Genomic DNA, 27,730 nt, shown 5'->3' on the forward strand with positions numbered 1-27,730 from the left:
GGTTGCTTAACTTCCCACTGGAAGCTATAGGCTGTAGTCTTTGTGGCTTTGCCTTTAAACTACTTTCTGTCTTCTTCTGTAGTCAAAAAGAGGCTTCGGAAAGGGCAAGAATTGGAGAAAAGCCATCCCACATTAGATCTTCTGCAGAGAAAAACGGCCCAGCCTCCCCCAGTTCTCTGGTAAGAATGACCACTTCAGAAAAGCTGCTCATTAACTTAAAGCACCTGTGTTTGGGGCCTGTTGCCTCCCGCCCTCCATTAACTTCATTTCCAAAGAAAGGCCCTGGAAAGGCTAATGCAGTATAGCTCCAAACCCTTTGTATGCAGTTCATGCTCAGTGAGAGTGCTGGGATGACTCAGCACGTTATTCTGTGCTCTTGTAGATTATTAGTCCTGCTCCAAGCCAATGTAGCACATTTTTGACATTTTAAAACATGGGTGTTTCATTAATGTGACTTATTGCTCATATGTAGTTAGGAGCCTCAATTCTATAATTTTGACAGGTGAGAAAGATACTCCTCATCGAGCTTCCTCTCTCTCTCCCCCTCCCCAAACCAGCCCTCTTCCCAGTAGCCTAGAGAGGTTTGTTGAGCATGTTCAAACTTGTGAAATTCCACCAATCAGCAATTCACAGTGGCTCAAACTTGCTTCTTCAAAATACAAATGGAAGGCCCTCAGTAACATATACCTTAGCATAAATTATCCAGTTTGCTTTTTATTTTTTTAAATTTGTGTTAAATGTTTATTTATTTCTGAGAAAGAGAGTGAGAGTGGGATAGGGGCTGAGAGAGGGAGACAGAGGATCCGAAGCAGGCTCTGAGCTGGCAGCAGAGAGCCCAATGTCAGGCTCAAATTCATGAATCGTGTGATCGTGACCTGTGTCGAAGTTGGATGCTTAACCAACAGAGCCACCCAGGCAACCCAATGTTTGCTCTTTTAGAGCTTTGCCAAGGTGGGGAATAGAAAGGAGGAAAGGGGTAAGAGAACATGAAGTATATTCATCAGATAGAATATCAAATTGGCCCCTCAAAGTGGAAATTCAGCACCTAGTCTGATTACCTAGGAAAAAAAGAAAGAAAAGTGTCAAACATGAATATTATCTTATTATTTACCCATTTTAAGTAGGATAATAGATGAGTTGCACTAGTGAAATATATAGTAATGACATATTTCTAGAAAATTAGATGCTTTGCTAGTAATCCCATAAATGTGTAGATAAAGTAGTCACAAAATCTGTTCTTTTTTCCCCTAGCTTTATTGAGATATAATTGGCATATAACATTATGTGAATTTAAGATGTATGGTGTATTGATTTAGTGCACTTTTATATTGCAAAATGATACCACCATAGTGTTAGCAAACACTTCCATCACCTCACATAATTACCATTTTTGTTTGTGTTGAGAACATTTAAGATTTATTCACTTACCAACTCTCAAGTATATAATACAGCATTATTAGCTGTAATCACCAGGCTGTGTATTACATATCCAGAATTTATTTATCTTATAGCTGAATGTTTGTGTCCTTTGACCAATTATCTCCCCTTTCCCCCCAATCCAATTCTATGGTAACCATCATTCTATACTCTGTTTCTGAGTTTGAATTTTTGGTTTCCACATATAAGTGATATCATAGAGTATTTCCCTTTCTTTGTCTGATTATCTAGTATAATGCCTTAAAGATTCATCTCAGTTGTCGTGAATGGTAAGATTTCCTTCTTTCTAATGGTAGGAATTCCTTCTTTCCAGTTGTGTGGGTATGTGTGGGTGTATGTGGGTGTATATATAACACATATTCTTTTTTTTATTTTTCTAATGTTTATTTATTCTTGAGAGAGACAGAGAGTGAGTAGGGGAGGGGAAGAGAGAGAAGGAGACACAAAATCTGAAGCAGGCTCCAGGCTCTAAGCTGTCAGCACAGAGCCCAATGAGGAGCTCAAACTCATGAACCACTAGATCATGACCTGAGCCAAAGTCAGACACTTAACCAAGTGAGCCACCCAGGCACCCCTATAACACATATTCTTTATCCACTCATCCACTGATGGACATTTAGGTTGTTTCTGTATCTTGGCGACTGTGAATAATAAAATTTATTCTTTTTAAAAAAACATTTTACTTAAGAATAATAGTCCTATAGAAGAAGTATGCTTTTCATGAATGAACAACTACCTGAAATATCACAAAGGGACCACATGTATGATAATGGCACCTAGGTCAAGAAATGAGATATTGCCAGCAGACCAGAAGGCTCATCAAGGTTCCCCCTAATGTACAATCTGGTTTTGAACTGAGCTTTCTCTTGGAGATGAGAATCATATTCATTATTCATTTCATCATCCATCCATTCATTCAACAAATGTTTATTGAATACCTACTATTTTCTAAGCATTATTTATGTGTATGAGAATGATAGCCATAAACACAGCAGACAGGACTCTCTACACTCATGGAGTTTATATTGGAAGAATGTAGCTAATTGATAACATGAATAAATAGTAAACCCAAGGGGAAAATAAAATAAAATAATGATATAGCAAATATTGGGATCAGGGTAAGGGAGGATACAATATTAAGTAGCCTCTCCAGGAAAGCACTCTGAGGTGGCATGGACATCAAATCCTAAAGGGATCTATTCCATACATGTAAGTGAGCAGGCCAAGAAAAGAATAGCAAAGCTCCAAGGAAGGGGTTAAAGACAGCAAAGAGTCCAGTGTAGCTGAAATGTGGTAACCTCAGAGAGAGCCATAGAAGAGGAAGTCATTAAAGTAACAGAAGGCCATATTATATAGCATTTTGTAGACCATATTAAGGATATTGACGGGGCACCTGGGTGGCTCAGTTGGTTGGGCATCCAACTTCAGTTTAGGTCTGTGAGTTGGAGCCCTGCATCGGGCTCTGTGCTTATTAGCTCAGAGCCTGGAACCTGCTTCACATTCTGTATCTCCTGCTCTCTCTGCCCCTCCCCTGCTCATGCTCTGTCACTGTCTCAAAAATTAATAAAACATTTTTAAAAATTTTTAAAGATATTGACTATGAGTATCTTCTTTTGTAAAGAAGAGTGATGTGATCTGATTTATTTTTTAAAAGAATAACTTTGCATGATATATTGAAAATAAACTACAGGGAGGCAAGAGTGACATCTGGACAGCTGATTATTCTTGGCAGTAATCAACAGAAGAGATGATGGTAATTTATACCATGGCAATGGTGGTAGAAGTCATGAGAGGCAGTTGGATTCTGGGTCTGCTCTGAGAGGAAATCAAAAGGTTTTTCCCAGCCCATCCCTCTTGAGTGCTATTGAGAAAGTCTGATTTATGTTTTGCTTGCTCAGGATTCTGAGATGTGCAAACACTACCGAGTATTACCCAAGATGGGTTACCTTTGCCCGAAGAATTTACAGCCTGTCTGTGGTGATGATGGCCAGACATACAACAATCCGTGCATGCTCTGTCATGAAAACCTGTAAGTCTATACATTGCAAGTGTATGTATAGCTCAAGTGTAGAGGTTCTTGACTATAGTGTTGACCCACAGTACTGCCCTGATAGCCATTTGAGGTGTGTTGTACCAGTTTACTAATCATAGCAGTTAAAAATTCAAATTTTGTGGATGATCTTATTCATATATAAAATGGAGAGGAATGAAGTTTATCTGTTTGACTAAATTGCTTATGTACTTACTGAGTAGAAGAGAAGGGGAAAGTGATGGGGTTATGTATATTCATGATAATGTGAACATCATCCACGTGTTGTATAGAAAGAAAAAAAGTTGAGAATCATGGCTATGTCGAGTCACCCCGGCCTGTAATCTCTACTGAGCCTATTGACTACCTGATAGTCACATATTTCAGATCCTCTCCAAGTTTTCTTGGTAAAGAAGTGGTGTCCCACAAGAGAAAGCAACCGGAAACAAACGGCAGACTTGGTGTAGGCTCTCAGATTTATTACTATCTGTGCATCTGTAGGCATATTATCATTCTGAGATTCAGGTTTTCCACTGGAGAAGTGCAGACATTCTCTGAGCCAGCTGACTTCACGAAGTTATTAAGAAGAACTTCCATTTTCACTTGAAATTAAATATAAGGGATTTGTTTTAATACTGTCATTATTGGTTTTAGCTCTGTTGCTTTTCTGTTCGAATACTGTCTTACTCTCCCCTCCGTTCATATGCTTCACCTTTTCCCAGCCTCCATTGGACCGGCTTTAGGTGAAAGCAGGGTGGCAAATCTTGACTTTTCCATCCTGCCCCACCCCACCCCAGATTTACACTGTGGGCTACGTATGTTCTAGTCTTCTGAGGACACTGTAAGCAAAGCCCAGAATGTGAGGATGGGACACTCTGCAGTTTGTATACTTAGAATAACATTGAATATGAATGTTTTACGTGTTCTCACATCCGTAGGTAAAGCACCTGCACATTCATTCTCTCAGTGAACAGTCACTATATTGTGACTATATTGTGTTCACAGAGGGTGAATCTGAGGCTCAGAGAGTCTAGGTCATTTGTTTAAAGTCTCAAAGCCAGGAAGTAAATCAGACAGGATTTTAACCTTGTTGGTTTGGATCCAAATGCAGTTTTCTTTTCTCCCTACTACACTACTGTTATATCTAAGGCAGTAGTTCTTTAAACATTTGGGAATCAAAAATTCCTTCAATGATATGGAGAAAGTTACCTCTTTTCAGAAAAGAAAAGAAAATGAAGCAACATTAACAATTTGTATGTATATTATCTATGGGCCCATAAATCTCTTGAACTCCATCTATGGATCTTACAGAGTTTTAAGAATTAAGAAATCTCCATGTAAGAAATGAATGCAACAATTCAGGAATTTGTTCTTATATATGCCTTCTCTTCAGCCCAGAAATTTTGCAACTTCCTTTTACTGTAAACGTCAGGACCTAAATTATCCACCCAGTGTTCTTTAGTCATTCCATTAACTGTTAAAGCCCATAACAAGTGATGCTCTCATCAAGGGAACATGGAGTCAGACACTTCCGTGGTAAAAATATTAATAAAGCATGCCTCAGGATGGATTGTTTAGCTAAAGGAACTGGGAGCATATACTATGAAGAGAAGATCCGGGCTATCCAAAGCAAGAGAGAACAGTACTGGTTTCTGTGGTCTCAGAGGAAGTTAGAGGGAAGCCATTTCAACTTGGGCAATGTCCAAAAACAAGGCAAACTACCTTGATAGACAGTGAGTTTCTCATCATCAGAGGCAAACAAGTAGATGTTTAATATATAATGTTTCTTGAGAGGCATTAAAACCTCATACCTTTTAAGATTATTTCCAGCTATAAAATTCAAACTGATTATGTATTTTTATATTTTATAAAATCTATATTCTCTATGTAATATATTTTACATATTTTTATTATATATATGTATTGTATTTTGTTATTCCACATTATAGGTAAGAGGTATAGAAAGGTATACATATAGAAAAAGTGAAGCTTCATTTTGGGATCCAGTTTTCACATCTGTAAAATAATGGCTTTGAGCTAGATGGTTTCCAGGTTTATTTCCAACACTGAACAGTATCATGAGTGTATAGATGACTGAGGTGTGATGGAATGGATCCAGGACTGGGGAACGAACCTGGAGCTGAAACTGAAGAGAGTACTGAACCTGGGTGATCCCTACTGGAAAAGAGTTGAATTCGGGTCCCGGGTCCTCCCTTTGATTTCAGTTCTGGTGTGATGCCCAGATGTCACCCACATTGATCCTTGCTGTTGTTTTCCTTTCATTATAACTGTGAGTTTTTCTGGCTTTTAAACATCCTCTGTTATGCTTTAGAATACGCCAGACTAACATACACATACGCAGTGAAGGGACGTGTGAAGAGAACAGCACCCCAGGAACAGCACCTCTCGACGTGCAAGTGTCTGTAAGTCCACAGCATTCGTGATTACAGCGCCGGAGCCAGCTGGTTCTGCCTGTGTCTTCCCCTGGCTGATGGGCATTTCTGGCCCAGATAACCCCAGAACTGGTCCCGTCCTCCTTGCGAAGATAATTGAGTAGTTGCTGAAATATGTGGGGATAATAATATAATAGTTAATATTTTTAAATGTTTACTGGGATCATTAACAGGTTGTTTATAAACAATGTCCCTAACATGAGACTTTTGCAAAGTAGGTGTTGTTTTTTGGGATCTACCATAAAAAGATAAGACAAAGATTGAGACAAGTCACATAGTAACAGAACTGAATTTTAGCCATTTCTGCATAATCCACCCGTTCTTGTACTTCACACTGCATTAAATTGTTTCCCAGCATGAAAAGCTGGCCTTTTTTAAATCCCTGTAAGGACATTTTGACACACATTATTGAGTTTGCCATTCTCCCTGGTGACCGCATTTGAGGATGTCCCTCCTCAGGCAACATGATATGTAACTTGAGGGAAAATGTAAACATTTGCAAATAAGAGAAACTGTTCTGATAAATATGAGTTTATGTTCCAGCTTTTTCTATTCCTCATATATGAGACCGTTGGCAAATCAAAGATCTAAACCAAAGATCTCACCAAGTTATTGAAAATACTCAATAAATACTGACTTTTAAGTATTTGGCACAGTGTCTACAAATGGATCACTATTATTACTTTGTTGAAGAGACCAAAGTATGAACTTAGATGAGTCCATAGTATAAACTTAGAGAAGCAGACTCTGGCAGAGTGCTTATGTGTTTTTAGTAATATTAATGAATTATAGCTTGATAAATATATATTTGACATAAAAATATATCTATATTCAATAAAACAAAATATTTTAGTCAATTACATTTACTAAAAATAAATATTTCTTATTATCCACAACTTGTTTCATCCCATTCCATGGATGACACATCCATAAAGAAAACATATAAACTTTGCTCTACTCCCATTATTGTGTTTGCTTTCTTAGTACCTATAAATTCCTTTTTAATTATTACATATAAATTCTAAGTGATTTGCTCCTTATCTTATTGACAGCATATACTACCCCTCCCATCTCACAAACATACCAGGTTACGTATAACTCAGGATGGGGACATAAAAATACTCTTTATGTGAATCCTGAGGCCACACCTCAGACCATATCTTACTGTTATCCCATGTAGACAACTTGACAAAGAGTACTTTATGAGGCATTTGCCATAGGAAATACTGATAAGATGTATTCACTCAAACAAGGAAGAGCCTTGACAGGGCTAAGCATGATAAAAGGTTTTGTAAGAGAGTTCCTTCATTTCAATTTTGGGTATATTCTTTCAACTAGAATTATGTAACAGGCATTATTAATGACAAGACTTATTTATAGTGCTAGATGATGGAATAAGTTACTTTGATGACTATTATGCATGCATATCCTGGAGCTCAAAACCTCTTGCCTGACCTTTATTCCTGTATAGAAAGATTCTCTAAGACAGTCTGGAATCTGAAGAATGAAATAAAGGCCAGATCACAACTTTCCTGGAAAAATAGACCGTGGATCCTAGAACGCATACTTACACTTACTAAGAAATATTTTCTGTTGTACAATAACTACTATAATTTATGTAACTCAGAATTTTATGTGTTCTTTCCTTGCGCGCATCCTCATAGTAGGCCTGTGATTGGGACAGGGATTATTATCTTTCCCATTTTATAGAAAATCAGCCAGGGGGAGATCCTGCAATTATCAAAATTATTCAATATTACATTTTGGGTTTGCTATAGATCTTCTGACTTCATAGCTTTTGCTCTGCTACCATCCCATGGCTATCAGGAGATTCTGAAAACCAGGAGCTTTAGAAAAGGGATTACATATCTCAATGAAATAAAAATTAGCTACCTTGAAAGGAAACTTTATGACAAGGATTGTCAAAGATGTAACAAGACCATAGATTGTCACTTTCCAACCAAAGGAATCTCCTGTGTTGGATGTGAGAACTGAAATGGAGGTTTGAGTTTGGAACAATAGCACTACTGTGCTCCAGATGGTACTAGCTGACGATGTGCCATCATATGGAAGAAAACTTCTTGAGGCCCTTGCCCTCTCCTCTGCCCTCTTTTGAAATCCTTTAAGTGTTGATTTAATGTTTTATAAGTCAATTTCAAGAGTGAATGAATATTGGATAAGTCAGGTAAGAAAGATAGCTGATTAAATTCTTATTACCTAAAACAAACTATAATAGTAAATCATTAGTGTTGGAGGGATTGGATTAAGGTTCTGACCAAAGGTGAGATGTTGGCAAATCACTAGCCTTCTCTGGACTTCAGTTCCCTCCTCTGTGAAACGATGTTAATGACACCTACCTCTTTTCATTACCGTGAGGACCACATGTAATCAAGTACAGAGTTCATATTTCTATCTATCTCAACAGGTAGTATGCACTAGGTGCTCAGTACTCATTGAATCAGTTAAATAAACGTGAAAGTGGTTTTGAATGGTGAGTTCTTGGAAGAATGCAGTTATCTATAGACTTCTTTGACTACAACATAGCTATAAATGTATAGCCCACATCTCTATAGTATCTCTGAATTTCTAGCACCTAAACTATCCATCTTCTCTTCCAGGACAAATGATGGAAGAATTGGTGAAAGCGATGAGGGAAAATATATGCCCTAATTCTGAATCGCCTAACTCTCATCATCTGTATATACAAAGAATTCTTCAGAGCTCATATTATTTACGATAGAAAACAACACAGTGCTGTTGGGGAATGGACTCACTGACTTTCAGTCTTTCCCATCCCTTTCCTCCTAGAATCTGTGATCCAAGGGCACAGAGACATCTCCATATGTCTGTGCCTGAAAAGTCTCCTGATCACAATGCTATCTGTTCAACTACTTGTTCAATAAAACTGAACCCAGCAGAACACCATTTCTGGGATTTCTTCATCATTGCCTGGATTTACAGGCTTTACAGAAGCTGAAAACTCTACCCTTTCATCTTGCTAAGCTATTGGTGGACACAAAATGCTCACTTTTTTTTTCAGATTCAAGTTGCTGTCATAATTGGAAAGAAATTTCTAGAAGAAAGGTAGAGAGGTATAGGCTCCAGCATTCAAGAGCTTTATAAAGCCAAATCATCTATGAACCACCTTATGTATCTGTCACTTTACCAGCTCTCCTATATAGCTTCTGTATTTCCGTACAAAGCATAATTACCTGTTACACAGATACCATCCAAAGACACAAACCCATAGTTTCTCAGATTCAGTCATGTTGCTCTTGACCATTTCCTACATCCTGATCTGGGAGAAGACTAAGGAAATGAGAATTACCAGTGTGTTGAAAGTCTCTAGAGCAGCACAATCCAATAGAAAAAGAATTCGAGTCACAGGTAATCTCAGATTTTCTAGTAAATAAAGAAATGGGTAAAATCAACTTTAATCATGTATTTTATTTAGAAGCTAGGATGTCAAAACTCTTATCATTTCAAATATAGTCACTATAAACTTTTATTTTAGCAGGTCATTGATATTTTGTTTACAGCATACCTTTTTGGACCAACCTCATTTCAAGAGCTACATGTAGCTAGAGCCCACCAAACCAGCTGACCAGGGAATACAAGCGCTGGGTAGGGGTGGGATGGAACAGCTTGTAAGCCCCCACTTCAGCGCTGAAACTCTGTCATGTTCAGCATCTTGATACTGATGTCCTGTGACCCGTACCTAGGTGGGAGAAACACATCCTAGACGAAGAAAGCTATGGAGAATCCATCAAGGTTGAAGTTGTTCTCAGCTGAAGAACTGTGCCCAGAATGGCAGGTCTACTTGGATTTGTGAAGTTAACTTTGTTTTTTCCTCTGCCCTTTTTCCTTTTCCTTTTTTTTTTTTAAATTTTTTTTAATGTTTTGTTTATTTTTGAGAGAGAGAGACAGCTTGAACAGGGGAGGGTTGGAGGGAGGGGGAGACACAGAATCCGAAGCAGGCTCCAGGCTCTGAGCTATCTGTCAGCACAGAGCCCGATGCAGGGCTCGAACCCACAAACTGCAAGATCATGACCTGAGCTGAAGTCGGATGCTCAACTGACTGAGCCACCCAGGCGCCCCTGCCCTTTCTTCTTAGATGAGTTGTTGCTAGGGCAATTATAGTTAGGATTTTGTAATCATTGTCCTTTGTAACTGAGTGAAAAATCAATTCTATGCTGTTCCCCACCCCCCATGTTATCATTAAGATAACAGGGGAAAAAATAGGAAGGCTTATAAATCCTTTTTCTTTTCAAGCATGAAAATACTGTCATTTCAGGGGTGGGGGGAGGGGAGTGAGAAAACAATGTTGCCATTTTCTTTGGCAATCCAGGATGTAAGGGATGGGTTTAGAGCTTTTTTAACAGGAGATTGTATCTGCTTCCTGGGTAGTTCTAGGAAATCTAGAAACTCTATTTTCATGGCCAAGACATATTTTGAACATTTAAAATATAAAAAATTTTGAACATTTAAAATATAAACAATAAACAGTTTAGAAATAGTTTTTCATTATTATATTTTATTATGATTATGATAATTAGTTAATATGCACAAAAGACTTTGTTAGCCATGCTTAAAATTTAATCAATCCTTGATCATCATTCTGAGCACCAGGGAAAGTGTGGCTTAGGAATAGGGTGGAGTGGAGGATAGGATGGTTTGGATGGGAGGAAACATGGAGATAGGGAAAGGCTCCAGGACCCAGGGAAGGTGTAAAGTCAAGTCAGGGTTGCAGACATCAGGAATGGGGTGGGTCCCAAGAAACATCTACAGTGGACTGAGGTGCAGGGATTGGGGTTGAGTGTGAATGGATTGAACACATTACTTGGGATTTAAAACAAAGCTGAAAGTTGATTTTTGGGGGGAGAAAACACAAACCAAAAGTGAATATAAAATGTCATCTGTGTCAAAATGGTCACAACAAAATAGCTGCATTAAATATCAAATAAACTAATCATTGAGTTGCTTCTTGAGTTATGGCTTGATGGATGGCAGACAGATGAAAACTGGACCCATCTCACTGAGGTTTCGCAAACCAGCTCTAAAATTCTAGACCAGGACATGACAAACGATCCTGTGTTGAAACTATAAACACAAAATTATATCACCTCTTCCTGGTCACTATCACAGACCTATGCATTTCTCTATAACTGATGCTGTGTCTGATTCCATTTTCAGAAGATGGGTTTTCATAGATCTCCCACAAACTCCTTTGTTTTCTCATGTAAGGAAGTCACCTGAGGTCTTCCTCTTTCTCTCAAGGCTAGAGAAACACCCAAGGAGAGCGCTTGTCTCAACTATGAGTAGGGAAACTTTTTCTGTCAACAGCCAGATAGTAAAATTTTAGGCTTTGTGGGACATATAGTTTCTGTCACAACCACTCTATGCTTTTGTTGTATAAATAAATAAATTTATGGTATGTAAATAAATATATATGGCTGTGTTCCACATATATTTATAAAAATAGGTGGTGGGTGGGCCAGGTTTGACCTGTGGGCTGGAACTCACTAATGGGTAAGAATGTGTCTGACGTCCTTCTTCTTTGTAACTTATTTGTCTTCTCTTTGTCCCCTTCTACACTTCTAAACACCAACCACACTGCTCCATGATAATAGAGAACAAAAAAAGGAACCAAATAATAGAGTAGAATAGCAGAAAATAATAAATGTTGACATTTCTTAAAATTTAATATGTGCTTGGAACTGAGAAAAGCAAATGGCTAGGCTCACATTTGTACCCCAGTCCAATATTCTTTGTGGCCTTCTTGGTTGACTTTGACCAAAGCCAATATCATATATTATATGGAGAGATAATGGTAAATAAAGTGAATATATCGTGTGGCCTTTATAATGATGAGGGATATCTGTTTACCTCCTGGGAAGCAAAGTATAGCAAGACATTCCTGGTCTTTCTTTGATGCCATTGTGGCACATGGGTCCCTTTTTCTTTCCAGAATTGAAATTAAAGTTCTATCTAAATAACATGTGACTGTAAATCATTCTTTGAGCATGAGGAGAGAACAGAGGGAAGGACTTTGTCATATGAGGATTAGTCCCAGGAAAGAAGTCAAACAAAATATTTGTCATCCTTGATGGAAATTTCATATGACTATAGAGCTCCTTCCAGATTATTTTGAGAGATGATGTGCTGTCTTCCTCCAGGTAGTTCTATGCTATTAACTAGTTTTTGTTGTATCTTTTCTTCCCCTGTATCATGAAGCTATCAGAAAACAATGTCTACTTTTGCCAGTATAATCTGTTACAGTACTTGTAACATTTTTTATGAATTTTAGACCCTCTTTTTCTCTCCAATAGAATTTTCCAATGCCCTTTGAACAGACTTGCTTATTTCCATTCTTTACAGATCTCTTTTTAAAACACAAATGAACAAAAAACACTCAAGGGGCACCTGGGTGGCTCAGTCTATTAAGCATCTGACTCTTGAGAGCCATTTCTGAACTCACTAAGTTGAGAATAGTCCTTGTGAGGTTAGGGCGGGTTTGCACGGCCTCCTGCCATCAGATGATGACTGATATCCACCCACACTCAAATATTTTTGCTTGAGCACCGACCCCCCCCAAGGCACCTTGCTGTTTGGTATCAGGAGTGATTTGTTCCCTTATTCTGCCCTAAAACATACAGTTTGCACCTTGTGAAGGAACTCATTATAGGAGTTTCTTCTTTTGTGTTTATGGGAACAAATATTGCATTTCCTGAGAAACCTGTTTTTCATCCCCTCAAGAAAACAGGCTATTGACCCCTGCTCACAAAGAACTAACTTTTGCCTTTGCTATGATAAAAACATTGTCTTGTATTTAAATGCTGAAGACACCTTCCTTCCCCATATGATAAGCATCTAAATCACCTACATCTATTACTATTGATGACGATTATGCATGAGTCTTCTATCAATCTATGTTCTGGGGAGTTTTTACATACCAAAGAAATTTGTCATGAGAAATTATTGTCTAAGGCAAATGCCACTTCTGTGCTGTGCACCACACATTTTTTCAATAAATAAAGCTGACTCTCAGTGCAGAGATGCCTGCCTGATGATCGGAAAGAAACTTGTGGCACTCTCATCCCTCCCACTTTTACCAACACCGTCCATCTTTTAGGGAGCCCTGGACCTGCTGGAGCTGGACTCTGGCATCCAACCCTTGGTTTCCACTCAGGTCATGATCTCATGGTTCATGGGATGGAGCCCCATAGGACTGCTGTCAGTGCAAAGTCTGCTTGGGATTCTCTCTCTCTCTCTCTCTCTCTCTGCCCCTCCCCTGCTTGTGTGTGCACTCTCTCTCTCACTCACTCAAAATAATCAAGTAAATTAAAAAAAAAAAAAAAACTCCAAATGATCTCTTCCAAACACAGATATTTTCCATTCCCCAGGTAAAATTTTTGAAAACTCCTACAAAGCAGCCACACTGTACCAGACAGAACAAAGCAAAAGGAGACAACCCTGAAATCTAGGCATTGTCTTCTATCTTCCCCTCTCCTTTTCATCCTCAATAGACACCATCACCACATCCGATAAACTCTAGTTTGAGCCATAGTCAATCCCTTCATGACTGACCATACCATCCTTATAAATGATCTCCCTGTACAGTCTTCTCTCTTCCATTGAATTCTTTACTGTAGACAGAGCAATGCTCTGAAATCCAAATTTGATGGCATTATTCTTGAAACCTGTAAGTGGCTTCTCTAGCCCCCACGATTAACTCAAAACTCTTCTTGGTGCAAATAAAAAATTGCTGACACTAATAGCTGGAAACAAACCAGTTACTTGAAAATATGAACTTATAAAATGTATCTCCCTGCCCTGCCCCAACCCCTGTAGGCTAGATAGATTCATGAGGCGTTTTTCCAACATATTAGCAAAAGCTGCAATTACAGAGGAATGCAAAGAGTAGCATGAGCCCAGAAAATATATTGTGAAGTGTGTTGTTGGAATTGACATGTACTTTCAACCAACCAATTTTGTTATCAGCTAAATATGTAATATGTACTGATAAGATCTCAATCAGGAAAAGATTATTGTATTTAAGGGTGATAAAATCCCAGATTGACAGAACTAGAGAAAAATTAGAGATGATTGATCTAACATGTTTTATTTATGGGAATCCTGAAGCCCAGAGAGCAAAAGTGACTTTTCTGAGCTTACCCAAACTGGTCTAAATCAGAAATAGAAATTCAACTAAGTGGTTTTTAATCTCATGTTCCTTACACCACTCCTTCTGGCTTCATGAGCTCTAGTTCCATGCTCTTCATACAAATAACATTATCTGATTATGATTTCAAATAAAAGGAATGGATTTTGCATCTAGTGATCCAGAATATTGCTCATGATCTACAGAAATGGTTACCTCTGTTTATTTGTGGCATAATTCAATTCTAAATCTAGGGAACATGTGGCAGAAAAGAGTACATGTGCTGATTTTTTAGCATATAGTAATGGCTTGATTTACAGGAAAGAAGTCTTGGGAGCAGTCATAAAATAAGAAGTTTTCAACTATTATATTCTCACCTCTGAATTTTAAGTGAGAAAGTTGCCAGAACTCCTGCCGCCAAGGTCTCTACAAATAAGTTATGGGCAAGTTGTGTTCACAGGGGATATTTGCGTAAGTCCCAGCCTTTGCTCACAGGACAGACATTAACCAATGAAGCAGGAAATGCCACATCCTTCTCCACCCAGAAGCTGTTCCTATGCATTCAAACGGGTAGTAGGCAGCTGAGTGATTTCTCCTTAGGAAGGGAGGGAAAGTTCCATTTCTTAATTAAATAATGGTAATGAAAAGTTTGAAAGCCATAGACCCATATGTTTGCTCCTGGCCTTCCCAGCTCAAGCATCAACAAGCCATGGTTCTCGTTTCTTTTATCTACTTAGAACTTGTCACTCGAATCAGATGCTCCACTATAACTTGGAAAGGGGATGGTTTACCCCATTAAGAAGACTTTCTGGAGCACATTTCATTGTAGTACACATATTTCAAATGCTGAAGAAGCATTGAAATATGGGTGAGATGTAAGTAATCAACTTTCACAATAGCATAAATCAAAATGATAGAATTATTTCTGAGACAAAGAGGTGGTATTGGAGATGAAAAGTGGGAGATCATAAGTTCTGAAAGTGGAAGATCTAGTTTTGGATCAAGATCCTATTACTCATTAGCTGTCTGCTTTGGACAATTTGCTCCAATCTTTGAGTTTGTCCTTTGGGAATTAACTCTATCTTAGCTCCATAGTAACTTTATCTTCTGGACAGCTGATGTTGATAACCACATGCTAAGTAACTGGAAATCATTAGGCCTATATTATTGAAAGAAATGTTGGTTATGCGGATGGACAGAAATATCTAGATATGGGCACAGGAGAATGTGTTAAACAGACTATCATGGTTGTAATCTTAAGCATGACACACTATGGTAAAATCTGGATTTTCATTATAAATAATTATTGTTATTGACGTAGTGTACGTGAATTTAAAAAATATAGAAGAGAAGCATAGGTCTAGGATTCTGGAGAACTGGTTCTTACAACTATAAACTCTTTGACTACATAGAACATAGAAAGCCCTTAATCTTTCTGTATTTGTTGTCACATCTGCTAAGTAGCAATAATACTGGTCTGCATATTTCACAAGTTTATTATAATCACTTAACAGGTCTTCATAGAACATTGTAAATTATCTTCATACTCTAGAAAAGGAAGGTTTTACAGTGCTAAGTATTCATGTTGCACTACTATACATTTCCTTTTTTTTTAATAGTTTATTGTTAAATTGGTTTCCATATAACACCCAGTGCTCTTCCCCACAAGTGCCCTCCTCCATGACCACCACCTCCCTTCCTCCCACCCCCTTCAACCCTCGGTTTGTTTTCAGTATTCAATAGTCTCTCAGGTTTTGCATCCCTCTATCTCCCCAACTCTCTTTCCCCCTTCCCCTCCCCCTGGTCCTCCATTAGGTTTCTCCTCTTCTCCTGTTAGACCTATGAGTGCAAACATATGGTGTCTCTCCTTTTCTGTCTGACTTATTTTGCTTAGCATGACACCCTCGAGGTCCATCCACTCTCCTACAAATGGCCATATTTCATTTTTTCTCATTGCCATGTAATACTCCATTGTATATATATACCACATCTTCTTGATCCATTCATCAGGTGTTGGACATTTAGGCTCTTTCCATGATTTTGCTATTGTTGACAGTGGTGCTATGAACGCTGGGGTACATGTGCCCCTATGTGTACATTTTCAAGAAATGTCCTCATTGCTTCTGTTTTGAAAAGTTTCAACTTTCCTACATTTCACATCTCCTTAAAACCCTTTACCCACATCATTTATTGCTTCCATTTTGTTTCAACTTTCCTATGTTTCATATCATCTTAAAACCCTTTACACATATCATTTTAATGTTTATTTCACTACATCTATGATTTTGTTTGTTCTCAAATATAGCCATGCTGTTGTATTTGCTAAGAGACCAGAGGATTATTATGCAAGAGAGCTTCTGGTAGGTGAGTCTCAGGGTATAACTATTTCAACTGGCTATAATTCAAAATAATAAGGAAGCTTTCCTTGACAGGTGAAGTTAATACCCTTGCTCAGGTTAGCAACCAATCATCTCTGAAAAGGTCAATTTTTAACGAAGGTGCGACCCTGCCTTGTGCATGTGTGTATATATACATGTACCTATGCACCTGGAAGACCGCTTTCTCTCTCTTTCTCTGGACTTCCTGCCTCAGGGCAGCATATCTCTGCCACCCTCACTCATCACGATGAAGAACATCACTGTTTTTGCCATCATCGCTCTGGCAGCCACCACATGGGCTGCCTCTCCTCCTGGTGAGTTAGGATTCCTTTTAATACCCATGCCTATGTGTTAACTGCAATTTGTTCAACTTTCAGTAATTATGGAATGTTAAAGTCAGAAGAAAATTTAGAAGTTAACTCTCTAGATTGGTCTGATTAACAAAGAGGGCATGAGGGTCAGACCTTCCAGAAGAGGAAAAGAGACTGAGAAGAAGAATAAAAAGATTGCCATAGGAATAAAAGGTGCAGCAGAGGGAATATAGTCAATGGTACTGTGATAGGGTTGTAAGGTGACAGATGGTAGCTACACTTGTGGTGAGCACACCATAGTGTATAGGCTTGTCAAATCACTGTGTTGTACACCTGAAAGTAATGTAACATTGTGTGTCAAACATATGTCAATTTAAAAAAAAAAGAATAAAAGGACTATGGGCAACCTGCTCAGTTGCTGGTCAAGATTTCAGGCTTCTGAATTGCTCTTTCAGAAAGAACTTATGCAACTTTGAGACCGTAACTGAACCCTACCTTGGGCATGCTCACAGGAATTCTGGGATACCTCTGACAGCCCTTTCTCCAATGACCAGAAATTCCCCCATGTTTATTTGTTTGTGTGTTTGTTTTTAAATCAGAATCGCCTACATTTCTGCCTTCGTCCTGAACTGGTCCTGAGTAAAGAACTGACCTCTTAGGTCTGACATGGGCAAGGGATGTTAGAAATGGGATTTAGTTACTGTGACCAGTGAATTCAACCTTGCATTTCTAACTGTGGCATTTGCTCTTTCTCCACTTCCTTCTATTCAAATGTGTCTCGTGCCACACTCCACCAGGGATCAAAGAGGTGAGTATAGCCCTTTCTATGGGGTTTTTGTAAAAAGAAAATCAGAGTTGATTCCTTTAAAAAAAATTTTTTTTTACATTTTATTTGTTTTTGAGAGACAGAGCATGAACAGAGGAGGGGCAGAGAGAGAAAGACACAGAATCCAAAGCAGGCTCTAGGCTCTGAGCTAGGGGTCAGCACAGAGCCCGACACAGGGCTTGAACCCATGAACATGAGATCATGACCTAAGCCAAAGTCAGACACTGAACTGACTGAGCCACCCAGGTGCCGCCAGAGCTAATTCTTAAATGGGACTGTGAAAGTAGCTAATCTGGCTCACTGTGGATGGAAAGAATTCCTAGGGAGGTAAAACCTGCCCTAATTCCACTTCTCCTGGTGGCATTTTTTTCTTTAAAGGCTCCAAAAGGAATCTCTGCAAAAGGTGAACAGCAAAATAAGGAAACCTGTACCTTAGGTAGCTTTTTAAAAAAAAAATTTTTTTTAATGTTTATATTTTTTGAGAGAGAGAGACAGACAGAGTGTGAGAGCACAGAAGGGGCAGAGAGCAGGAGACACAGCATCTGAAGCAGGCTTCAGGCTCTGAGCTGTCAGCACAGAGCCTGATGTGGGGCTCAAACCCATGAACTGTGAGATCATGACCTGAGCTGAAGTCTCACACCTACCTGACTGAGCCAGCCAGGTGCCCCCTTAGGCAGATTTAAAAATTTTTCACCTTCATTATTCCATTGCACTCTCATCGTAACTCTAAAAGGAGAGATTAACATTTCCTTTTTAACCTGCTAATTATCATTTTATTTACAGAATATTTCAGGTCTGACCTAGGTGTGTAGCACAGCACCTGGACCATACAAGGTCTTCTATAAATATTTGCTGAAAATTTGAAGAGGCTATAGTACTCTTTTCACTCTCTTCTCTCTCTTCCTACCTTGATAGAAGAATGGCTGCAAAATTGAAGGAAAAACAATGTAGACCATTATTTTTTATTCCATTTATAGGTGGACTGCTCCAAATACAACAGAAATGGAATGATTGTATGCTCAAGGGAGCGGAACCCAATGTGTGGCATAGATCATCAAACTTACAGTAATGAATGCATGTTTTGCCAGCTGAACCAGTAAGTATAATACTCAATTTGGAGACCCTCCTTTTTAAAGATGACAAAGTCCACATTGGCTAAAATCTCCTTGGTTTCTAATAACATGGTTTGATAAATCCTACCTTTTGTCATACTCCTTCAATACCCTTTGGACATTGCTTTGTCAAAATAAAAATAAATAAGTATATAAGTTTAGCTGTATCTCTAAGGGTATATATATTTCTTTGTTATCCAGACAAATTCTCATTCACATTATACACTGTCCTTCAGGCATTAGCTGTTACATAGAGACATTTTTATTTTCACATTAAATTTGAGGAAACTGAGTCTCAAGCAGAAAATATATCTTGGTTAAAGTTCCATAATCTTCTGTTTATATCTTGCTTATTGCATAATGAGAGCACAGAAGACAGCTCTCTCTGTTTAGGCTGTTTGCCATGGGTACTATTATAAGAATTTGATCTGTCTTTTATAACCCAGAGAAAATCCATGTTGCTTCTTAGGATTGTCTGGAAAAGTCTAAGGAAGAGATTGAAAATACAAATGGAGAGTTGGAATCCCCACCACCAGCAGACACACAAATTACATATGAAGTCTTCACTATAAACAACATCCCAGCCTCTAGGCAAATGAAAGAATGGTTATTACCAGCCATTCCATGAATTTGAATTCACTGCTTTGTGACTAGTGGTTATAGTCATACATAACGAAACATAATGTTTGGTGTCACACATCTGGATTAGAATCCAGACTGCACTTAGTAAATATGTGACATTAGACAAATACCCAATCCACTACACACTTCACTATTCTCATTTGTAAGATACAAATTATTTTTAAAGCTAATTAATTAATTAATTAATTAATTAATTTAAAGCAGCAGGTGGAGGGGCAGCAGGAGAGGGAGAGAGAGAATCCCGAGATGGCTTTGCCCTGTCAGAGAGCAGAGTCCGACCCAGGGCTCCATCCCACCAACTATGAGATCATGACCTGAGCCAAAATCAAGGGTCAGACGCTTACCCAACTGAGCCACCTGGGTGCCGCTATAAGAAAGAAATTATAATAGTGTTTAGGGCTCGCTGTGATAAAACATGTCAAACCTTAGCTAATACAGATAATACAGAAATGAGCTCTTCTTTCTTCTTATCATTTTCCCCTTCTTTTCTAACCCTTCTTAAAATTTATAGTCAAGCATAATAACAAGTGTTATTCACAATAAAGTCTCTCAGGATATGCAAACTCATGTACTGAAAAAAACACAAGAGATTAAAGACTCATGAGGTCTTATTGATTATAGCATCTCCTAGCCTCCTTTTAGGAGACAAGAATCGAATAGAAAGAGGAAGTGACTATAACAAAATGACACAGACTGTAAGTGCCAGAGATGGATTTGAACATATTTTCCTTTTTTTTGAGCTGCAAAAAATGTTTTCACACTATATTAACCTTTGATTTCATGTGAATATTCATGGACTATTTTTTAAATGCCCAATCACCTTTTAGTGCTGATCATATTTTCTTATATTTTTATTTGTTTACAAAATGATATCAAAGATGATAATGGTCAATATTAGCCAACTAGAATAGAATTTAACCAGAACTCCTCATTCTCAATACAAGTCAGACAAAATAAAATAACATATGACTGTATTTTACTCTATAGATTGTGAAATGTCAAGTAATACATTACCCATTCAATAAAATCTTCTCTTTCAGAAATAAAGGATTTCAACTCAGAAAACTTCATGATGGTGAATGTGTAAGTATACATGAAAATTTGATTTATGCTCAATATGAAATGTTACAATAATTCCTCACTTTATGAAAGTTTTAAAATAGATTTTCTAGAAATTATCTATGACTATGTATAAACAAAAAAAAATTCTAGAACAAATATAAAAACAATTCAGGGGTAAAGAGCTATGTGAATGAGTGTCAATAATTCTAATAGAGTTTGAAATGTGACAAGAGAATTATACACATGGGACTGTGGTAGAAAAGATTTTAAGGAGGGGCATCTAACCAAATTTGATGGGTGAGGGAGAGTAAGGTCATCATATAACTGTTATGAAGGTAGTTAAACTGACTTTTAAGGAGGACTAAGAGTCTTAAGAGTCAGTCTGATGGAGAAAGTGGGTAAGGTGATGTAATATAGGAAAAATACCTTAAGCAAGGTCTTTGGGATGTATTGAAGCAGGAAACACTCTGGGAATTCAATTGTTAAATTTGGCTAGAGTAAGAGGCCGAGGTGTGAGAGAGATAAGCAAAGCTCTTGAGGGGACTTTCTATTGATGCGGAATCAGTTAAGTAATCAAAAAACAAGAACAGACTTTGTTTTTAAAAGATCACTCTGACAGCAATATGGGGGTGATTGAAATCTCAGATGAATGTAGATTTAAGGTGGCAAACTGGCAGATAACTGCAACTATCCAGGGAAGACAGTGACGGTCTGGGTAAAGTGGATGACAGCATGGCAGCCTGGCAAGGAGGACTGCTTCAAAGATTAAGTACAAGGGAAAAACCATAGGATGTATTCTATTCCTCAGTCCCTGAGGAGAATGAGGAAGAGGGAAGCCCTAGCCCCGGGCTAAGCCATCTCTTAACTGCAATGAGAGTGCCACCATTTTAGGTCAGATTTCGTAAACTGAAGAGGGTTTGTTTTTTACCTGTGAGAGTTGGAACTAAATGACCTCTCAAGACCTTTAAAAAGCTCATTTTCTATGACTTAAAAATTTGAAATTGTTCTTTCTTTTTTTTCTTTTTTTGGACTGGAGGATATTGAGTGCCGCGATTATTCTGTGTTCTGTACCATGGAATATGTAGCTCACTGCGGATCTGATGGAGAAGTGTATCCTAACAAATGCTCATTTTGCAATGCTGTTGTGTAAGTGCTGAATTTAACATATTATTTGCAGAAATGGCCTCTCCTGCAGAGCCTGAAACCATCTTAGCTACCTGATAAGCTTGCTGCTCCTGGGAAGTGTACGAGTAAGATAGCTTGCTGATAATTATAATATTTTACAAAAGTATGGAAACCAATTTGACAATAAACTATTTTTTAAAAATAATATTTTACAAGAAATCAAAAAGAGAGAAAGAGAAAGAGGGCAAGAGGAAGAAGAAAGCGGATAGTAGGAAGAAAATGAAGTTGGAAAAGGAGACTTTATCAACATCGTAATATTACTGAGGGGCAGATACTAAGAGATATTTACAGATTTTTTTGGCTTCTAACACTGGCTTTCACTCGCTCATTTAATTCGTTTTTCCACCATGCTGGAGCTCAGTTACTAATTGCTCATCTTTCATGCTCTGTGCTCATTTGGTTGACTTGATCTTAGAATATTAGAGTTCAATTTAAAATCTCCAAAACCTTCTTTTTAAAAAAAATGATTTCTCTTGTAGGAAGAGACGTGGTACACTTTTTTTGGCAAAGCATGGAGAATGCGAGTCTCCCTGATGCTCAAGGGCACCAAGTTCCCTTTGGCAGATTCCACATAGAGAACCAATCCCTCTCAGCTGTGGGGTGAATATATGGATTTGATTCTTCAATAAAAGATTCTCTGCAGAAAGGTTTCAGGCATGTCTCTGGATGTCTCTTAAGGAAAATGTCTGTGGTCGTTTTTCTCGATAAGTGACATTGAAAGATTCCTTCTGTTCCTACGCAAGTTGAGAGCTGGAGAGACTATATACAAGCTAATGAGGTAGGAATCTGCTCATAGCATCTCATTTTTTAAAAACTCACAATTTTTAAGTAAACATGGGTCAAGGTGCAGATCTGACCATTAGTATTAACACTAGTACCTTTAGCTACACTAATGAAACATGGACAAAAACTGAGTAAGAATCCATAATACTATCAACTAATCAGACTGGAAATAACATTAGACATTAGATATTATTTAAAGAGGACTCAGACACAAGTAGGAATCCACAAAGGAAGGCATTTTGTTGATCATGCTGGGAAGAGACTAAAAACAATAGAATGTGATTAAAGTGTTGAAGTCTCTAAAAGGCCCAAAGAAAGTTCAAGGTAGCTGGGAAGGATGAGAGCATATGCAGGACTGTCACAAGATAGAGAGATCAGAACGTTCTCATTTCTGGGGTTATTAATGTAACATGCAAAGATAGATATTTTGCCTTCATAAAGAGAAGAGTTTTCTGAAAGTTCATATGCAAATAGGAACAAAATTATGCACTATAAGTTCATCAGTCCAATACACACTACTTTTGTAGTAAAGGCTGGTTAAATGCTTGCCAGCTATTTTGTCAAGATTTGTCTGTTTTTTATAACAATACACATGGAACGATCACTTTGGGTCAATCAGTGTGTTGTGTGGGAGAGGCAATACAAACGGGCCCAGAGTTCGTGTCATTAAGGGGTTTGGAGACTAGTCAGAGACACACTTTCGAAGAGTTTATCACTGTACAATGAAAAAAGACTACAGTCAAGAATTATTAAAAGTTCAATAACACCTGATAGGAAGACCTGACCCTTGGGACCTCATTTAACCTTAATTACCTCCTAAAGTCCTATCTCCAAATGCAATCACAAACAGTTAGTGTTTTCACATTTGAATTTGGAGGAAACATAATTTCATTCACAGCAGCTAGGTTGCCAGAGCTTTATTTTCATTTTTCATATGTGAAAATAAAATGCATGACAATATAAACACAAAGAGAAGAAATGAGAGTCTTCTATTATAAGGTTCTGTGCTAAGTTAAATGATATAATACCACTTAAAGGTCCACTGTGAAAAGTTAAAAATGTATACAGTAAATCCTAAATCAGCACTAAATATGCCAACAATGGAGATAAAATGGAATAATGAAAAAAATACTATGTTCATGCAAAAGAAGACAAAGAAAGGAGGTAAAGGGGAAAAACAGATTGAACTAATAAAAAGCAAGTAGGAAGATGGTAGACTCAAGGTAATTGTGTTAATTAAGGGTTCTTGAGAAAAACAAAACCAACTCTGTGTGTGTGTGTGTGTGTGTGTGTGTGTGTGTGTGTGTGTGTGTAGAAAAAGACAGATGGGGAGACAGAGAAAGAGACAGAGACAAGAGATGAAGAAAAAGATTTATGTTAAGTTTTTGGTTCATGTGATTATGGGAAGTGTGAAATTTGCAGGGTAGGTCAACAGGCTGGTGACCCAGGGTAAGTATTGATGTTGCAGCTCAATTCTAAAGGAAGTTTAGAGGCAGAATTCTCCTTCCCCAAAAGAGCTCAGGCTTTTTGTCTTAAGGCCTTTAAGTGATCACAGAAGGCCCACCCACATTACAGAAAATAATATGCTCCACTCAGAGTCTACATGTTTAGACGCCTCACCAAGGAGAAAATCCCAAACGTTAAAATATCTTTCTGTAGGGAGCCATATATAGATAGTAAAACTATAAAAAATGCGAGTGATTAACACAGAAGTCAGAATGAAGTCTGTGAGAGGGGGTTGTAGTTAGGCAGTGCCTTAGTCTGTTTGGGCTCCTATAACAAAAATACCATAAACTGGGAGACTTAAACAGCAAATGTTGATTTCTCACAATTCTGGAGTCTGGCAAGTCCAAGAGCAAGGTGCAAGGGAGCTCTCTGAGCTCTGCCTTCATGACCTAATCACATCCCCAAAGTCCTACCTCCTAATACTACCACATTGGGGATTAGGCTTCAACATATAGATTTAAGGGGGACACAAATATTCAGTGTATAGCAGACAATAACATGTGAGAGGCTTTTAGGATGACAGCCATTCTAGTTTGCCACTAGAATGGCGGGTACATGGATGTTGACCCTATAATAATAATCTAATGACAGACAACAATAATAACAATGAGATCTACTAATTTTAATATTGATTGTATCAGAAAAAAATACCTTCTGGGGCACTTGGGTGGCTCAGTTGGTTAAGTGTTCGACTTCAGCTCAGGTCATGATCATCTCACAGTTTGTGGGTTCAAGCCCTGCATCAGGCTCTGTGCTGACAGCTCAGAGCCTGGAACCTGCTTCAGATTCTGTGTTTCCTCTTCTCTCTGACCCTCCCCTGCTCATGCTCTGTCTGTCTCTGTTTCTCAACAATAAATAAGTGTTAAAAAAATTTTTAAGAAAAAAGAAAAATACCTTCACAGTGATACCTCAACTGGTGTTTGACCAAACATCAGGGCACTGTGGCCTATGCAAGTTGACATATAAAATTAACCATTACAGTAAGTATATCAGTTATCATATTAAATATGAATGGTCTAAACACTCCAATTAAGGGAAGAGATTGCCAGACTGGATTTTTTAAAAATTAAGACTAGATTTTTTAAAAAGTAAGCGTGTTTACAAGAAACACACTTTAAAAATAAAAGCACAAATAGGAGAAAAATAAAAGGATAAAATAAGATTTATCCTGTTAACATTAGTCAGAAAAAAGCTGGAGTAGCATTATTAATATAAACAAAATAGATTTTAGAGCGAAGAATTATTCAAAGGATGAGAGGTATATTTTATAATGGTAAAATTCTTAATTAATTAAGATTTAAAAATCTTACATGTTTATGAAACTCATAATAGAACTTCAAGATTTACAAATCAAAAGTGAATATAAGTGCACAGAAAAATAAACAAATTCATGATTATGATCAGGGATTTCAATATCCACCCCTCAAAAATTAATAAAATAAGTAGGTAGAATATCAGCAGTTAACTGGGTTAAAAAAAAAGGCTGCTTTTTGGGGGGACAGATGAAGGCTCCCAGGAGCCCTTCCACAAGGGGGGACAAGGACCCTTTCCTTCTTTCTTTCAGTTGAGAAATGTATGAAGGAACAGTTGCCATCACTGAAATGCTGCTGGAGTTGAAAACGTGACTTTTTCTTTCTTTTTTTTTTTAAAAACAAAAACAAAAAACCCACTGTCCCTTTTTGGGAAGCTGGGTGCCAAAGAAGCAGTGTCATATCCCCCACTTCGTCCTTCTGAGCTGATGTGGCACTGTTGCATATTCCAGCTACTCTGTGGGTTTTGTGAAGCTGTGGGTGAAGTCACTACTTCACTGCAGTGTATGCCACCAGACTGCGCTGTCCTACAGATGTGTGGCGTAAGCTGCGGTGTCGTTTTGGGGGCACATAATAAGCACAGTGCAGCAGGGGGGGAAATGCTAATGCTGCCCTATGGCTTCCTTGAAATGCCTGAGAAGGGAAAGACTTTGTCCTCTAGCCTGGAGTTGGACTGGCATTTGTATGGCGGCTGTTCTATGACGGAGGGACAGATGTTGGGGACTAAAGGCAGGCAGCTCCATGCTCTGGTGGGAATATGACTGGTAACAGAATGGGCTAGACTATGAAAGTTCTGTAATTTGGGCTGCGGAGCTAACTTTCCTTTCTGCAGGAGAACAGTAGAGCTGTAAATTAAATCCCATAGAAATTTTTGGTATCCCTGAAAGTTGATAAGCATTGGCTTTGGACTACGGTGTAATGAACTGGTTTTTAAAATGTTGGTTTGAAGTGGCATGAAACAAAGGTAGGAACAGGAGCCTGACATCCAGGGAAAAGCCCCAAGCTATAGCTTTCAGAGTTAAGCTGGGGATGGGGTGCCTGGGTGGCTCAGTTGGTTAAGCATCTGACTTAGGATCAGGTCCTGATCTCGTGGTTGGTGGATTCGAGCCCCACCTTAAGCTCTGTACTGACGACTTGGAACCTGTTTTGGATTCTGTGCCTGCCCCTCCCCTGCTGGTGCTTGCCCACTCTCTCTCTCTCTTTCTCTCAAAAATAAAATTAAAACATTAAAAAATTTTTAGAATTAAGCCAGGAGTATGATAGATGATGAGGAAGTCATAGACTAAGGATTTTCTGAGGGAGATATGACCCCTTAATTTTACTTACTCTCTTCACCCAGTGTTATTAGTTCAACTGGAATTTGAGGGAGTTTGGAAAAGCTACAGCTATTTTAGGCTTACTTCTTTCCTATGATGTTTTACATTTTCCTCTATAATCCTTGCTGTGCAATGGAGTCCTCTATCTCTGAACCGGGGGACAGATGATTCATTTAGTAAGGTGGCCTTGCACTTTCAGAATGCTCCTGTAAGATTACAAGCATGGAGCTCACTAATTGGGTGAAAACCACCAATTTCATATTCTAGGTGACTCAGGTCCTTTCTGAAAGTTTCTAGTAGGTTTGTTTTTAGGTACTTATTAAAATTATTTAATGAGAAATACACTGAGGTAAATGAAAAGTTGTTATTTCTAGCGTTATTAATAATATTGAAAATTGGAATCAATGTAACTGAACAACAAGGGAAGAATTTCTTTTTGAGAGAAAGAGTGAGCAAGTGAGTGAGGGACAGAGAGAGAAGGGGAGAAAGAGAGAGAGAGTCCCATGAGGGGCAGAGAGAGGGAGAAATAAAGAGAGAAACAGAGTCACCCAAAGCAGAGCTCAAGCTCATGTAATTTGGGGCTGGAGGTCACAAACTGTGAGATCATGACCTGAGCCAAACTCAGATGCTTAACCGCCTGAGCCACTCAGGTGCCCAGAAGGATATTAATATAATAAAAATCCTTATATGTGACAAAATATGGCACGAGGCATCTAAATTCATGTTCTATATGATTATATTTAAAGAGCAAGATAATGTCACAGTACATGTCTAAGTGAAAAAGGCAGAAAACAATATACAGTCCTACAAAAATTTGATTTATAAAAAGTAGAGTAATATAATTCAATATATGTTTAACAGGTATGTCTGGGTGTTGAGATTTCATGTCTTGTTCTTTCTTTTTTTTAACTTCTATTTTTCCAGTTTTCTAAAGTTGATATATCTTTCCTTGTTATAAGCACAATTGTTCTGGAGCACCTGAATGTTTCGGTCAGTTAAGCTTCCGACTTCAGCTCAGGTCACGAGACCATGGTTTGTGGGTTCGAGCCCCGCTTTGGGCTCTGTGCTGACAGCTCAGAGCCGGCTTCAGATTCAGTCTCTCTCTCTCTCTCTCTGCCCCTCCCCCACTCCTACTTTCTCTCTTCTCTCTCTCTCTCACCCTTTCAAAAATAAATAATGAAACATTAAAAAATTTTTTTAATTTAATTTTATTTTTTTT

General features: G+C 38.2%; 2 protein-coding genes across 2 annotated transcripts in view; both read left to right on the forward strand.

Moving 5' to 3' along the window:
- SPINK5 (serine peptidase inhibitor, Kazal type 5) overlaps positions 1-8,844 on the forward strand; it is a 74,975-nt gene extending 66,131 nt beyond the window's left edge. Inside the window, exons 30-33 of the mRNA XM_029941205.1 lie at positions 83-179; positions 3,336-3,466; positions 5,799-5,889; positions 8,538-8,844. Coding sequence (XP_029797065.1) covers positions 83-179; positions 3,336-3,466; positions 5,799-5,889; positions 8,538-8,546 — 328 coding nt within the window. The 3' untranslated portion in view covers positions 8,547-8,844. The remainder of the gene's footprint in view (positions 1-82; positions 180-3,335; positions 3,467-5,798; positions 5,890-8,537) is intronic.
- Positions 8,845-16,654: 7,810 nt separating this feature from the next.
- LOC115294863 (double-headed protease inhibitor, submandibular gland-like) lies at positions 16,655-22,249 on the forward strand. The gene is made up of 6 exons (XM_029942896.1): positions 16,655-16,772; positions 17,567-17,577; positions 18,573-18,691; positions 20,390-20,432; positions 21,448-21,557; positions 22,076-22,249. Exons 1-6 carry the CDS (start codon positions 16,706-16,708, stop codon positions 22,128-22,130), a joined length of 405 nt encoding a protein of 134 aa, XP_029798756.1. The 5' UTR covers positions 16,655-16,705; the 3' UTR covers positions 22,131-22,249.
- Positions 22,250-27,730: the final 5,481 nt, after the last annotated feature.

Source organism: Suricata suricatta, chromosome 6, assembly GCF_006229205.1.
Source record: "Suricata suricatta isolate VVHF042 chromosome 6, meerkat_22Aug2017_6uvM2_HiC, whole genome shotgun sequence".
In the NCBI taxonomy this organism is placed as follows: domain Eukaryota; kingdom Metazoa; phylum Chordata; class Mammalia; order Carnivora; family Herpestidae; genus Suricata; species Suricata suricatta.